Source organism: Artemia sp. Qi Xiang Cuo, chromosome 2, assembly GCF_049724085.1.
Source record: "Artemia sp. Qi Xiang Cuo chromosome 2, ASM4972408v1, whole genome shotgun sequence".
Lineage (NCBI taxonomy): Eukaryota > Metazoa > Arthropoda > Branchiopoda > Anostraca > Artemiidae > Artemia > Artemia sp. Qi Xiang Cuo.
The window spans coordinates 8,522,983-8,540,027 of record NC_142795.1 but is presented as its reverse complement, the minus strand read 5'-3'; the positions used below and the strand labels follow the sequence as shown (position 1 = coordinate 8,540,027).

Here is a 17,045-nt window from a genome sequence, read left to right as displayed (position 1 = left end):
TAACTAAAATAGCAAGAAATCCTAATTTATGCACACTTACCTCTTTAATCTTAGCTAACTGGTTCGCCTCTGTCTTCCAAATGCCAAAACACATTGAAGTGGAATTTCAGAAGCTGTAAAACTATAAGTGAGAACTTACTGTCGCCTGTGTCCTCAAAACCTGTTTCCACTAGCAAAAAGGCAAAACAGCATCTATTGTAAAATAATGGCATCCTGACCCAAACAATTAGATAACGTGTCATACTCGACGTGATCTACAGGGATAACTGCAGTCTGAATGCTGCTTTAACTTATGAAACATATACTTGTATATAAAAAAAAATACAAAAAGAAGAATTTAATTATTAGCTATGGGAGGCTTAGTCGACAGAGATCTTCAAGAGATTTTCCTCATCTTCACTCTCCTCTTCTGATGTCTCCTCTTCTTCTTCTTCTATAAAATAAAAGAAATTTAGAGAGATTTGTTCAGCCGAAATGTAAAAAACAATAAACAAAACATTAGACTATAAACTTGATATATTAACAGAAAAATAGACATATCTATTGGGAGACAAACTTGAAAAAACAATCAAAATTGCTTTGACGAACAGTCGCTTTAGCTAATGAACAGAGGAAAATAATCCAGGTATACAGCCCACAAAAACTTTTACTTTTCAACTGAGAAAAAGTGCTAAAAATATTCGGTTCGATTTATTTATGACTCGATGTAAACAAAATGAAAATGGGGTATACCATAAAAACGGAAAAGAAAATGAAAACAAAAGAAGAGTGAAAAATACAACAAAAGCAAGTTAAATATTAACAAAGAAGAAGAGGGGGGATCATTTACTTCTTCTAAATGAAACACCATGGGTGTCTATTGATTCGATTATTGTAAGTTTTAATGCATCTGCTGATGACAGCAGCAGGGTCTATGGTGCCGTATTTCCATTTTTCCAAGTTTTTAATCCAGATGATGGAGATTTAACCAGTCTCTCCTTTTTTCATACAGCTATAGTACCATGCGCTGACAGATGCTTACCAAGGCTTCTAAACATTTTTCGGGACATTTAACTTAGAATACTTTCTGAAGATGTGCCACATTTTAAAATTACTATTCCTTTTTATTCTCTGCAAATGATTTTATATATTCTTTTCATTTTTGAAGAGACTGAATTTTTTGTTTATGTGACGTCACTTTTTTCTCCGTTATCCTGCATTTTCTAGGGTTGGCAGGTGTAACTTATCCGACAACTAATCCAGATCATTTCAAGTAGTAATTCTACTAACCTTTGATGCCATTTACATCTAGTGAAACGCTAAAGATCAGGTTGTACGGAAAAGTAATCTTGGAATGCTCGAATGCACTATAACTGTCTTTACCCTCCCCCGCCCCCCAGCGTCAAATAATAATCATTATTTAAAGCATTAACATGAATTATTATTTATTAGCATTATTTTACATATTCATCATACATGAATTATCATTACTAAATAAATCTGAGCACCTCCTATACACTACCCCACTTCTTATACAGTATTTGTCACTATTATTTCAGGCTTGTATTTCTTGGCAATTCCAACTGCTCTTTCGGACGGTCTTGTTGTCTTAAATCTGTGTTTTAAAGAAGGGCAAAAATCCAAAGGTTTGTTAATCGTACAGACCAATTACTATTTGCTCCACAATTGGTAAGCTTTTTTAAAAGTCGATCTTATAAGAAATAAACACAAAGTGCGACCACGGGGACAACCAGTTTGGACTTCGCGAAGGCTTGGGTGTGCAATCGACATTTCAAAGGCGTTTGATTCCATATATACATTCACATGTTATTTTTTCTCTATTGAGAAATTGAATAAACCCTTTTCTCTGTCGTCTCTTATGAAATTGGTATGGTAATGCGTCTATAAGGATACGGCTAGTTAGCCAGCTGAGAAAATCTATCTCTGCTCGGAAAGATGCGAAACAAGGCTCTGTGCTTAATCCAGCTCTTTTGAATAGTGCCATCCGAACCGTTACTAAAAATGTTCCTCCATTTCTAATTGAGCCCCATATTGATGTCAGCCATATCTGTTACGCACACGATATCCTTCTATTATCAGATGATCTCCAGGTTCTCCAAAATATAGTTCATACAGTTTGCTCTGGTCTCAATGAGATTGGGCTAAATGAATTGAAGATATTTGCTCAAATGGTAACATGAAATAAATATTGGAACCTAAATATTAGCCTGATCAACGAGAAGGAATGTCACAGACTTTTACTTCAAGATATTTTCACTTCAGCAACAGAAATATATCATGGTTCCTATGTACAGTATTTGATTTGGCATTTTAAAGTTGATTTCGATGCTTGATGTTTTCCTTATATCTTTGTGTTGACCAAGCTAATTTGGATTTCTGTCCAATTTTCTTTCTGTAATTTCGTCACCCTTTTTTTTGCCCTCTTTGCTAGTTGTGATTTGCTTGTTTGTGATCTATCTTTGCATTTCCTTCTGTACTTCGTTTTGACCTCAAATTTTTGACTATATAATCTATCTTTCCACATTATATCTGAAAACAAGGCACCAATTAAGGGGCAAATACTGTGAACAAGTTAGAAAAATGAGCACAAGAGTATTTCCCTTCAGCACTGAACCAGTACTCTTGGGATGAAATACTTATCAGAGCTCCAAGATTTATTTAGAAGCAGAACATACAATTAGAAGAAAAGGAGAGAAGAAAAAAGCCAAAGAAGAAGACAGTGAAAAAAATTGAGCTCAGAATTTCAAACGATTTAAAAATTACATATTTTTTATTATAGTTTAGACGATTTTTTGGGGAGTTCTAACTTCTATTTTCTAAGGGAGCAGAACTCCACGGAACATCGGTAACCAGCCTCTTTCTACCTCTATTCAGTCTCCAAGCGACTCGAATATCTTTAGTAGTTATTCTTGCTCCAAAGCAGCAGCTCATTTGACTGCTTATGGAAGATAGAAAGAACAGTTTTTACAAGGAAAAAACGTATTCCAGTATCCTGGAAAATTCAGATAAAACAATTTGAATCTCCTGGACGGTCGATTGGTTCACTGGAGAAACACTGGATACCCCTTCAACAAAGAGTTGAACTACAAGCAGTCTATACGTTACCGAGAATGTCCAAAATTGGTGAATGTCGTCCGAAATACCCTTTTTTCTCGTTAGATTTGGTCATCGTTGCCTGTCAACTTCTTCAGTTTTATGCAAGGTTTGATGGTGACAGGTTAGGTTAAGTTAGGCTTTCAACTCATTTCTGAGATTTATAACCTAATTCGACATAACCCAACCTATCTTTAACTTTTACCATCAAGGCTTGCATAAGACTGAAAAAGCTGATGGCCAAGCTAACTGAATCGAAGCAGAGAAAAAGGAATTTCGAACAGTCATCAATAAATGTCGACATTAACCAGATTTCGGACATTCACAGCAACATATACAAATCGAAGATATCTCTGCGGATTCAAATCCATAGATTATCTTAACCAAAATATGAGATCACCAAAATTCAAAAGACCTACCATAACCCATTCTTCTGACTTGTAAATCCATTTTGACTTTTTTCGTTTGCTCTGCCTGGTCAGATACTGATTCCCTAGTTTGAGATGATCCCCCAGGGGTGTTGGTGAAAAGCCGCTGCTGCGCTTGCAGCTGTTCATTCCACACCTACAAAAAAGGAAACATAGAAATTGCATTCCTTCACATCACTGTACCAGAATTCATTGGGGGTATCTTAAAATTTTATGTGAAATGTGTTTGGCTGCTAGAAATCCTGCAATGCAGGAAGACAGTACTGAAAAGTAGGTTTAAAAGAGTGATACTAGGACAAGCAATCTGAGGAACAGAATGCTTAAGGCTATCCTTGATATTCTATAGGAAGGCTCTGCACAGTTTTGCCAAGAAAAAGACTTGGAAACTAAATATTAGCCGGGATAACTAAAAGGAATACTAATAGACCTTTACTTCGAAATAATTTCACTTCAGCAACAAAAAGACATCATGGTTCCTATGTGCAGTATTTTATTTGGCATTTCAAAAGTTGATTTCATTGCTTGACGTTTTCCACATATCTTATTGTGTTGACCTCGCTACTTTGGATTGTTGTTGTCATATCTTTTTTTAGACTCTTGAATTGCGTAATTCATTTTTTCTCAATATTGACGTACTTATGTTAGCTTACAATATGTACAATATGTTAGCTTAAAGTCATTATAGTGAATAAACATATTCTATCCAAATAGTCAGGTGCAATTTTCAAACGCGTAAAAGTTTATCTCAAATAATTTCTTTGTATCTAAACTCGTATTTATGCAGTTGTTGGCTTGTAGAGAAAAGCACCAAACAATTGCTTTGTGCTCCTCCCCAGAAATTTACAGTACAGCCAGATTCAAACGCTTGAAAAAGCCTCTACAGGCTAAATTAAGGCCCGAGAACGCAATTTCAAATTAAGGAGCCTCACATTTACTCTTCATTATATTCTCAATAAAAATCTATTGGCAATTCTTCTTCTTTTTTTCAGATATTTTTGAAAGATCATCAACTTGATCTCTCAAACTTGTAGAAATCGATCAGACACTTTTACATGGATTAGAAACTTTAGACACTTTTAGAAATGAATCAATAGGTCAAATTAGGCTCTAGAAAAGTGTTTTAAACTTATATCATTGCTCGTTCCTAACTTTTAAAGCTTGAAAGAGCACAATAACTTATATAATTTATATAATTTATATAGAGCTGCTCACGATGCTTAATTTAGTTTATTTTATTTAATTTTTGAATGAAGCGTTAATTTGTGAAGTGTTAATTTATTATCTATAGAATGAAGTGCTAATTTGTGTGGTAATTTTTATTGAAGGCCTATGCGTATTTGCTGTTACATAATTTAAAATAATTTTATGGCCTGTTGATTAGCGGTTATTATTTTTATTTATTTCTTTTTTACTCTTCGTATTCGGAGGAAATAAAAAGTTTGAAACCTAATTATAGAAAGTCAGATTTGGCGTACAGCTGGCTCGGGCCCTGGGAACCCCATTCCAAACACCTTCAAAGAAAATCTAACTCTAAGCCAAGTTTTTTTCCCTTGAAAATTAAGACTTAATAGTCTATTTTGAACCTTATCTCTGTTTCAAGAAAGGCATTTTTTTAAATGGTATTTTTCAAGGAACCTGGAAGACGTTTTCCAGGCCCATATTAAAGATACGAGGCCATTTACATCAGGTTAGGTTAAATTTATAACCTAACCTAGCCTGCCACTATCAAACATATCAAACAGCTGACTGGTCAACAAACATATATTTGCTTGGTGTATGTCCGAAATATTTCTTAAATATCCTTATTTCAGACTTTCACTGGTGAGTGTCAACATTCACCAGATTTTTTTCTTCGAGAATTATTGATTCTCGTTAAAAGTAGCAACCTCTAAATGAGTCAGCTTTGTTTGCTACTCTTTCCTCGGCAAAATGGAGGGCTCCCAAGGGAATATATAGAACGTCGAAGGGTCCCACTACTTGTAATAAGCAGTTGCCTTGTTTACGGCATCTTTGTAAGTTTGTACTGTTTTGTGCCACATTTTGTTAGCATCGAAGATTGTGATGGCGTTATTTGTCAAACGTAATATTTCTACCTTCTTCACTTTCATTTTTCACTCGTCCTGAATTTTGCTGTCCCTTGTCTTCTAAAAGCACAATTTTTTTCACTCCACTTTTGATACGTTCTTATGCTTGCTTTCTCGCTATTACTTGTAATTCTCACTGCCGCGTATCTTCCCATAACCTTTACCTTAGCAGCTTGGATTAGTCTCATCACGTTTGATGGTCTAGGTTGTTCATTTGTCCTCTAGTATGAAACTACTTAATAAGCCTTTTGTAAATAGAATAATTACAGTTGGTATACTGAGCTATGTTCTTTTTATAATGTGGCATGCGTCACAAATATCTGAGGGGGGGGGGGGTGGAAATGAATTAATTTATTATCTTGAAATGTAATCATAAATATTACGTAAATCACTATGATTTTTCTTGTCAATCATCTGTTTCTTGTGTAATTTTGCCTACATCATAGACACTGAAAATAATACAACCACTACTGAGGAATAGATGACATATGTATGCTTTTCGAATGTACTCAGATAATTTCGGAGACCACGCTGCCTTTCCATGACGATAAATACAAGTTCGAATAGGGATAAAATCTTTTTAATAGACAGTGATGACGATAACAGTGATAGAAATTCATAAAAATACAAGATATTTCGGTCACTGCATATGTGACCCACAGTATATCAATATTAGACAGTATGATCGTCCTCAATCTCACCCATTATAAAAACTCGGACCGAGGTACGAGCGCTCCGGAGAACGTAAAAACATAAGCGACATTAGATATTTTCACGGGTAGACAAGTCAGATTCTCCTGAACGCGAAACTTGGCTTCAACGTTGGAACACTAAATTTTAAAGAATCTAATTTTAAATTAATTTATTTCAATACATATGTGAAAATCGGTAATTAGTAGTGCAATGTTATTATTTGATGTTTTTAGGAATTACAAGTAGGTTTCGAAGTCTCGAGTTGGTTTCAAAGGCATTTTGAGGAAGTTTCTGCCAAAATACGTGTTCCAGGGTAATTGGACCTCTGATTGTAGATCAAATAAGAGGAGCTGTTTGTACGCGCTAATGCAAGAAGAAGTGAGAGGAGCTGTTTGTTCACATCGAGAATGAAGAGCCAGAAATTATCTGCAGTAAACTTACTGCTAATTATCTTTATACAGTGATGTGACCAACATATCTGGTATTTTTGTGAATTTCCATCACTGTTATCATCATCACTGTCTATTAAAAGGATTTTATCCCCATTTGAACTTTTAGTTATTGAATGTACTAATAAATATGACGTCACTGACATGAATCTTTTTTTTCAAAATTAAGGCTTCAAATTTTCTCAAACTTCTGACCTATATAGATCGCTTTTTTTAGGCCAGAAAATCCCAGAATGCCAATTTTCCCGAAAAAAAATAATATGGAACCGTTTTTTAACTAGAGGAATTCTAGTTACTCTTCAAGAAGGGAGATGCCCTAATATGTGGCAATTGGAGAGGTATCAATATAATGTCAGTTCCTAGTAAACTATTAGCCATACTGCATCGCCTAAGAGCAGCCCTTGATTCGCACCTCAGAGAAGAGCAGCATGGATCTCCGCCTGGTAGTCCCTTTGACCGCAATTTGAGTACGTCATTACCGCAGCTCCGTTCTGAGACGTCTGGCGAGATTTGTACAAGCCCAATATGCAACACCTGGCCCTGGAGGAACTAAGGTCTAAGGTTTGAGAAAAAAATAAATACATAAATAAATATTTCGAGAAATAACCCCCCTCCTAAATTTTTGTGAATTAGCAGCACTGCATGCCATGATGTTTTTTTCATAAGTGGTATAACTGGTAAGATCACTGAAAAGGACAGTGATCCCTCTTAAGGGCAGCGTTTTGGGCATGAATTCTTTTTGACAAACCTTAACATAAAATGAGCATATCAACATTGGTAAAATAACGATAAAATAAAAGTTCAAAATAGGGATAAAATCCTTTTTAATAGATAGTGTATAGAAAATTCACAAAAAATATCAGATATTTCGTACACTGTCTGTTAAAAAGGATTTTATCCCTATTTTGAATCTTTATTTTATCGTCATAGAACGGCAGTGTGGTCTCCGAAATTATCAAAATTGGTAAAATAGCAAATATGAAAATGAAAAAAAAATAAGATTCCTAATTTCTATCACAAATGGCTTTTTTATACACAAAAAGGGAGTTCCTTTTATAGTTGCTTACTCTCTTTTATAACTGGCTTATTAATATAACAACTCCTACAATTTGCTTATTAATAGCTAATCAGGAACATACAAAGGCAAACAAGAAATTCAGTCCTTTGTCCCCAGAATATCAAGACTTCTGCATTATCTCATACAATATCTTATATTTTCAATGTGATTAATGTATTTTCTCCCTACTAAATGTTTGCTACCCTTCAAGATAATACCTTTTGTACCAAGTTATAGCTATGAAAATTTTTACACATATCAAAACAAATCTATGGTGTGGCCACGAATCATCAGGTATATGGCAGGGGTGGTTTACCCTGGGCGTAGAAATGTTATGGGCGCAAAATTTCAAACAAATAATCTATTGGTTAAAGTCATTAAGTGATTTTTTAATTTTATTTTTATTAAAATCAAGTAGAGGGTGCAGTTAATAAATGAGAAGTAATTACTAAATTATTAATTAACTAGTAAAATAATAATAAATTAGAAAATAATGAAATAATAATGATGATAATGAAATTAAGATAATAATGATTAAAAACTAAATTATTAATTTATTCATGAAATCAAAAATAAAAATAAATTGGATCAAGTATATCGGCTGATGATGTATATCATATACATGATACTTTTAGTATAACTGCTGATGATGGTCACTGTATATGTGATCAAAATATCAAGTACTTTTTTATTGTATTTTTTTCACTGTCTAATAAAAGGATTTATCCCTATTTGAACTGTCATCATGGAAAGGTAGTGCGGTCTTCGAAAAAAAAAAGAAATACCTACCTTCAATGCAAGTTTCTGCCTTTCTAACATTACAATCATTCCTCTGATTCTTTTTTCCTCTTCAACAAGGATGTCCAAGGGCTTTAACTTTCTAAGTCGTCTTCTCTTTCGCCTGACACGTTTGGGCTGTTGAATTTCTTCATCAACTATGATCTGTTGTCTTTTTTCTTTACTTGGTTTGAGTGGCTCTTGAGCTTGATTATCACTTACGTCTTTACCTAAACCCATGAGAAAAAAAACTTAAAATGCGTGCTGAACAAATAAATTACTAAATATTTCTTATAATTAGGAGGACAGTTTACATAAAGTGTTATGCTACACACAACACAAAAAAAAAAACAGATGCAAACAAGCACAATGAACGCAACAAATGCACTTTTAGCAGACAATGGCGAAACGAACGAATGAACACAGCAAATGCGCTTTTATTAGACAATGACAAAAAGAACCAACGAAACACAACAAATGCACTTTAAATATACAATGGCAAAAAACACAGAATTCCTTTTTCGTTTAATTACTTTTGCGAATATAAACTACTCATTGAAGCATCAAACCCCATGAGACCAACAAAGCTACGCACACTCCTCCTCCACCAACAACTCCTCTTCAAAACTTCATTCTTTACTCTCTCTTGTTAGGCTTAATTTACCTTGATAATTAAATTTATGATATCTTAGTGTTCTCTCAAATTCTTCTGGGTACCATAATTGCTTTTAAATTATTGAGAAAAATGCACTAAAGTAACCAAAAATTTTGACAAATCTGTTCATATGGGAGAACAGCCTTCATTAGTTTCAATATTTTAATGAGAAAACCATAAACTTTACATTTGTATCAGAATGGCAGCAAGTAAAAAATGGTTAGCACTTATAGTACCATAGCTTATTAACCATGATGAAACCAGAATAAATTTTTACAAAGTTTACTTCTTATTCCCAAATTGATATTTGGAGAAGAGATCCAAGGAAAGATTAAAGATGATGAACATTCTTCCTACAGGCCAGAAGAACAAAAGAAATAGAAAATACAATTTTGCCCAAGTCATTTGATCTTCTATCTCTTTCATTATAATGTGAAGTTTTCTAAGGCATATGCAAACGTTGTTAAGTAGCAATATGACTGATAATTGTTAATTTCCTGAATATGAATGTTGAATTTGAGTTCCCTTGCAAATTCCCCAACAAAAACGAGCTAGGTATAAATATCTGGAGTTGTGGAATGGTTTGGGACCTCCTCTCTGCTGTGAGCTCCTTCTTCTGTCCGTGTTCCCTGAATAGAAACCCTACCTGTCAAATCTTGTAGTGTCATGGTTAAACTACCAAAAGTTTGCATAATTACAACCACACCTGTCAACAGTGATGCAGAATGATCTTCAGGAATGGTGTCATTTGAGGATTTTTTTTTATAGCTAAACAGCCTCATTCTTGCTATTTTGTTAATTACAAAATGCATCCGCATCCTAGAACAATATCTGCAGGCATTAGTATAAAATCAGTTGGAGATAAGAGTCCTAAGAATAATTGAAAGGACAAAGACAAAGGTCGACAGGAGAACCTTAGTTGGTACAGAAAATCATGTTATGACCAAAATGGGCCCAGACTTACAGAATGCTTCTATTTAACTTGAGGTCCCTAGGTACTATTTCATGTCTGGTTGTAAGGCAGCTTAAGCGCTTTGTGTAAACTTGAAAAGAAGCCATTAGTCCTTTATCTGCATTGATGGGACCCATTGCTTTCCTTGGGGTTATAAAAACTTTAATGATTAAAATGATATAAAAATTGCAGCAAGAAAATTCATGAAGTATCTTACCCTCCATTGGAAGACACTTGTTATTGCTATCTTGTGAGGGCCATGTCCAGCTGTAAACCTCTCTTTAAGCTTGTCTCTAAATCTCTAACAAAGCCCTCTTAATACATTTGTTTAATATTCTTGATGATAAATGGCATACTCATTTTGAATCTGAGTTTTCATCTCCAGATTCCTATCGTCAAGACCTGTAAGACACTGTATGCTGGTCATTGGATACCTTCTTAGCTTGTTCAACAAAATGCATTGTACCATGTCAACTAAAGCAATCAATCCAAAACTTAGCACAGAAGTCATCCAGTAGCAGTGATTGCATGAAAGCCATGTACACAAAGAATAATTATTGTCTCAGGATTCATCCTCTCACACTTTTGATGCAGATGAAGAAGAAGATTATATTCTTGCAGTTGGAAGAATGGCGAAAAATTTGAAAATTGAAAAGACGTGGGAATCAGATCAGATCAGTATTTGAGGTTTTCTGGCATAACCAGCAACACTTTAAGCCTCCTGAAGTACAGGTTCTACCTACCTACCAGTGGGTAAAGGCAGGCACACATAGCAGCCCCCACCCCTGGGGTGCAAGAGGGGACTCATCAGGTGAGACCTATACCAATTTTAACTTGTAATTTGACTACAGTAACCAATCCTTGGGTTTATGCCACTGCTACTGTTGATGCTTGATGTTTTTTGCTGATTGCTTTCTATTCTTCAAATTTCACAATCCCCTGCTTTGGTATTTGAAATTTGTTCCTTCATTGTGGACTACATCCTGCCTTATACCCAAACTGTCTTATACCACTGCTTATTTCTGGTCCTGTTTTGTTGTTTACTTCAGATAAGAAATGAAAAGTCAATTCAAGCCACCTCGTGAACTAAGGTCTGACAGCTCAATCCAATTCTCTGGATCAGAATCTGTTTCAGAGCAGCTACTCATGCTCACTAACCACATAAATAGCATAAAAATCAAACATAAAATGCTAGCAGATTCACTACAACCTGACAATCTTAAATCTTCAGTGATAGGGTTGCTTGATGACCTTATATTGGCTAAGATCTCTTCCCAGGTAGATGAGGCAGTGGTTAAAATGAAAGAGGAACAGACATTCATGCAATATAATGTCACTATCTCTTCAGATAAGCTGGATGCAATCAAGCAGGAGGTGTATGCTGGCCTCAACCTAGATCTTAGTAATTTAGTGGATAAAACTCTTGAAAGCTATAACGGACGCATATTTTCTGTTGAATCTTCATTCGCTACTTTAGAGTCATCCATGATAGACCTTAAAAACTCTTTCCAGACTATCCAGTCTAACCTGGCAAGATTAAATTACCATTTTGAAGAGCAGGCTTTGAGCAACCAAATTATTGTCTTTGGGGTGAAAGAGGAGACCTCCATTGAAAACACTGAAAGTCAATTCTTGTCACTATGTGCTGGGAAATTTCCTGGCATACCAATTATTCAGTCTGATGTTGTATCGGCCAAAAGAATTGGCAAACCATCTGCAAAACCCAGACCCATAGTTCTTGAATTTTGCAACTTACGAGTTCGTCAACTGCTTCTCAGACAAAAGAAGGATTTGAAAGGATCAGGGATTCTATTTTCTGAGACGCTTACAAAACCACGCTTACAACTTCTTTCGCATGCCAAGTCAAAGCTTGGCTTACGTAATGTTTGGTCCAGTAAAGGTGATATCCTGTATAAAACCCAATCTGGAAGAGTGGTTAAGTTTAATAATCAGAGTGAAATTGATTTATGTGCTGCAAATGCAGATAAATTAAAGTGATGGATTTAGATTTATTTTCTTATAATGTATTGCATTGTTTCTGTAGGGATTTACTTGCTGTTCTTAAAATATTCCTCTATTATTCTTTACTGTCCTCACATAATTTAGACTGGTACCATATTACACTTTGTGCCAGTAGTTTGGACGATATGTCCCTTCCCACTAATATTTCTTTATGTTTGTTTGTGATTCTGTCACCTTCACGTTGTCTGATTTACATTATATTCTTGTTGTGTCATTACACTTGTAACCCCCATAATATCAAGTGGTCACAAATTATAGTTTGTGCTAATACTTATAATAATATGTGCCTTCCCACTGATTTTTCTTTATGTTTGTTTATGATCCTTTCACCATCATGTAGCTTGGCTTCTATAATGTTTTTGTCATGTCAGCACATTTGCAGCTCATATAATTTTCACTGGTCCTATATTGCATTTTGGGCAAATATTATGAATCATATATGTTATCCCACTGTTATTTATTTATTTATTTTATTTTTTTTATGTTTGTTTGTGATCCTATCACCTTTATGCAGGCTGATTTCTTTCATATTTTTGTCTTTTCAGCATAATTGCAGCTCATATAATTTTGACTGGTTCCACGTTATACTTGGGGCCAATATTTTGATGATTATGTGCCATGCCACTATTATTCCCTTATCTGGGTTAGTGATCCTATCACCTTCCCGTAACCTGAATCCTATCATAATTTTTTCATGTCAGCACACATGCAACTTGCATAATTTTGACTGGTCCCATATTATATTTTTGGTCATTATTTTGAATAATATATGCCATCTCATTGATATTTCTTTATCTTATTTTTTGATGCTATCACCCTTCTGTACCCTGAATTAAATCAAATTTTTGTCATGTCAGTATATATGCAGCTCTCTCATAATTTTTTACTACCCATAGTATACTCTGGGCTAATATTTGGAATAATATGTGTCATTCCATTGATATTCATTTATATTTGTCTGTGATGCTATCACCTTCAGATAGGCTGACTACTATTATATTTTTTTTTTCTTTCTTTCTCATGTTAGTTACAGCTTACATAATTTTCTGGTTCCACATTATAAATTGGGCCAATACTTAGATTCTACTTTCATTTTACTGATATCTCATTATGCTTTTTGTGATCATCTCACCTTCATGTAGCCTAACTTCTATTATTTTTTTGTCAGTCCAGCACACTTGCAGCTCATGTAATAGCAAATGGTGTCACATTATACTTTGGTCCAATACTTTGGATAATTTGTGCCATCCCACTTATATTTCTATGTGTATATTTTTTATTTGTGATAATTATGGGTGATTTCTCTTTTCTTTTGAATTCTTCTATTCTTAATTCGGTTATATTTGATCAACCAATTAGGGCTGGTAAACAAGAGACTCACACGCTTGACCCTCTCCTTGAATCTATGGTTAATTCTAGCTGTAATTATCACCATTGATTATTGTGATAAAATTATACCCTCACTGTCTTTAAATAGTAGCTTTAATGTATTTTGTTTGAATGTGCGTGGGATAAGAGATAAATGGGATAGTCTGAAATCGTATTTGTGGTCTGATAATTCTTGCCCTTTTGATGTAATTGGTTTAACAGAAACATGGTTATCTGATGGTGAAAATTTTACAGCCTATGATATGCATGGTTATGTTGCTGTCCATATCCCCAGAATGGTAACAAAGTGCTCAGGAGGTATTTCTTTATTTATAAAGTCTGATATTGAGTTTAGAAGAAGGTCTGACCTTGAATCCTTGTTTACATCAGTAGTGTCAAATAGTAGGTCAGTTTATTCTCTTGTTATTGATCTGAAAAGCCAGTTTGCATGTGACACTGTTTGTTTGTTTTATAAGCCCCCTCCTTTTCCAACACATTTGTTCTGTGATTTGCTTGATCAACTTTCTTGTGTGGGGTCTTTCTCTAAAAAACGTATTTGTGTTTTGGGAGATTTTAGTTGTAATATATTAAATATTGGATCAAGTGATGAATGTGACCATCTCTTTGATGTGCTTTCTTCTGCTGGTCTACTTCCTTCAATTTTTTTTCCTTCCCGTGTTGACCCTACTAGAAATTCTGCCACTTTAATAGACAATATTTTCATTTCTCATTCTTCGAATTTGATGTTTACTTCTGGTCTTGTTTTCACTGATCTTTCTGATCACTTCCCTATTTATGTTTCACTTTTTGTGCCTCAAACTGAGATTGTTGTGGATGAGCAGGGTGAGTTTTCTTTTAGAACTTCAACAGATAAAGAAATTTCTAATTTAATACATAGTCTTCAGAGTAATGATTTGTCTAGTGTTCTTGAAGCTAATTATGTTGATTGTGCAACGAGTTTATTTTTGTGTCTTATGGGAGCTCTGTTGGATAAGCATTTTCCTCTTAGAAAGAGGCCAAGGAATTCCATACCTAAATGTCCATGGATGTCTAGAGGTCTGATCAATGCTACACATATGAAGGCGTCTCTGTTTAAGGCTGCATGTAAAAGTAAGACACAGGATGATCTTTTGAAGTATAAACTTTATAAAAATGTGCTTACTTCTTCAGTACGTGCAGCCAAAAAGCTCTATTTTTCGCGTCGAATTGATGAGTGTAAGGGGAATTTGCGAAAGGTTTGGACTGTAGTTAATGAAGCTCTTTCCCGCAAGAAACTCAAACAGTCCCCCCTTGTCACTACAGGAAAGCTGATGGATCTTTTGTGGACAAAAATTCTTCAGCAAGCGCCTTCAATTCGTATTTCACCTCACTTCCTTCAGTTCCTAATCCACCCTACAGCAGAGTAAGTAGTTTTCCCTTAGCAGAAAAGTCATTTTTCCTTTTTCCATGCAGTGATACCAAAATTTCTAACATTATTTCTCAGCTTTCAAGTAGCCGTACAGTTGATGGTTTTGGTTTGAGCTGTAATGTTCTTAAAAAAATTGGTCAGTTTGTTTCTAACCCCATCTCACACATAACTAACCTCTCTCTTTCTTCTGGTGTTTTTCCTCATTTATTTAAGGTTGCTAATGTTGTACCTTTGTTTAAAAAAGGTGATTCATCTCTAATTTCAAACTATAGACCTGTTTCTCTCCTTCCTGTAATCTCTAAGGTTGTTGAAAAAGTACTGTATTGTAGACTCTCTTCATTTGTATTTAGTACTAATACGACTGCAGGTAATTCTCTCATAACTAACCATCAGTATGGCTTTCGTCCCAGTTTCTCTACCTTGCATGCACTTTCAGATGCAACAGAGTTTGTGCGTGTTAATCTTGACAAGGGCTTGTGTGTTTTGGGTCTATTTCTTGACTTTTCAAAGGCATTTGATATGGTCGTTCACTCTGTTCTTTTGTCTAAATTATCTTCATTTGGAGTGCATGGAGTCCCACTTGAATGGTTTAGGTCTTACCTCTCAGGGAGATCTCAGTATGTTTCGGTTAATGGTACTTCTTCCTCTTCCTTGCCTATTGTGAAAGGTGTCCCACAGGGCTCTGTGCTTGGACCACTTTTGTTTTTAATTTATATTAATGATCTTGTTGATGGTCTTCATCCCCTTGTGCACCCTATACTTTTTGCTGATGACAGTAACTTCTTCATTGCTGCAGTGGACCTGCCATCTGCCATTTCCCTAGCTCAAGGTCTTCTTGATAAAGTAAAAGATTGGTGCTGGTCAAATGGTATGACTCTCAACAGCCAAAAAAGTGCCATTGTACACTTTAGAACCCCTTATCGTATGAGAGACGCAGGGGAACCAACCATCCTGACTTATGGGAATGATATTATACCGCAAGCTACTCTAGTGAAATTTCTTGGTGTGTATCTTGACTGTTTTCTTTCTTTTAAACCCCATATAACTCATACCCGTTCCCTTGTCCTCCGCCAATCTTCAATGTTATACAGGGTTAACTCATTTCTTCCCCCTGATGTTATGCTTTCTCTTTATTATGCTTTTATTTTTCCTTACCTTTCTTATTGCTGTTCTGTCTGGGGTAGTACTAATAAATCTCTTCTCTGCTCACTTCAAAGAGCCCAAAATAGGGCAGTGAAGGCTACTTATCTTCTTCCTCGTTTTTACCCTTCCTCTGATCTTTATAATGATACTGGAATAGCTCCGCTGGATCGTATTGTGGGTAAAAGTTACCTTTATTTAGCACATTCTGCTTTTCTAGGTAGACTCCCACCATCTCTGCAGCAGTTTTTCTTTCTGTCAGGCTCAGGTAGGTATTCTTCTTCTTTACGTAGCTCTTATCGCAGGTTCATTTTACCTAAGCGTTCATCGACAGCAGGTCAGAGGTCTCCTGTTTATCAATCTATTTTACTATGGAACTCCATCCCTCCTCATGTCCCTCTATCTCTTTCTGCAAAGGCACTTTCTCGCTGGGTATTTCCAGTATAGTATTTTCCCCCTTTTTTCTTCATATTTTGCATTCTATCCACATTTATGTCTTTTTTTTCTTTTTTTTTTTTTCATTCAATATATTTCAAATAATTATCCTTTTTTATCCTATTTTTTATCCTTTTTTAATAATTTTTTATTTTATAATTTTTTTTTTTTTTTTTTTTTTTTTTTTTTTTCTAGTGCTTTATAATAGTGTCTTATTTGTTTTGTTGGCCCTGTACAAGCTTAGCTTCTTGGGCGTGTTTAAATTTTTAAGTTTGTAATTGTATTGTTTTTTTTTTAGTATTAATAAATTGATTGATTGATTGATTGATTTGATTGATTGAAGAAGAAGGCAATATTCTTGCATTCCAATGTGCCTTCAACATTCCTTGTTGGGACCTTACTCCAATTTCTAAAAGGAGAACCTCCATGTACCTTTTTTGGGACACATCCCAATTGCAACCTCTTTCTATAATAGTAATAATAA

At 34.9% G+C, this 17,045-nt stretch overlaps 1 protein-coding gene across 1 annotated transcript in view; it reads right to left on the bottom strand.

Annotated features, from left to right (window-relative positions):
- Nucleotides 1–290: 290 nt before the first annotated feature.
- The window catches only part of LOC148954872 (uncharacterized), a 33,721-nt gene continuing 16,966 nt past the window's right edge, over nucleotides 291–17,045 (bottom strand). The window contains exons 2-4 of the mRNA XM_089107973.1: nucleotides 8,594–8,811; nucleotides 3,513–3,657; nucleotides 291–433 (exon numbers count right to left, since the gene is read on the bottom strand). Coding sequence (XP_088964099.1) covers nucleotides 360–433; nucleotides 3,513–3,657; nucleotides 8,594–8,811 — 437 coding nt within the window. The 3' untranslated portion in view covers nucleotides 291–359. The remainder of the gene's footprint in view (nucleotides 434–3,512; nucleotides 3,658–8,593; nucleotides 8,812–17,045) is intronic.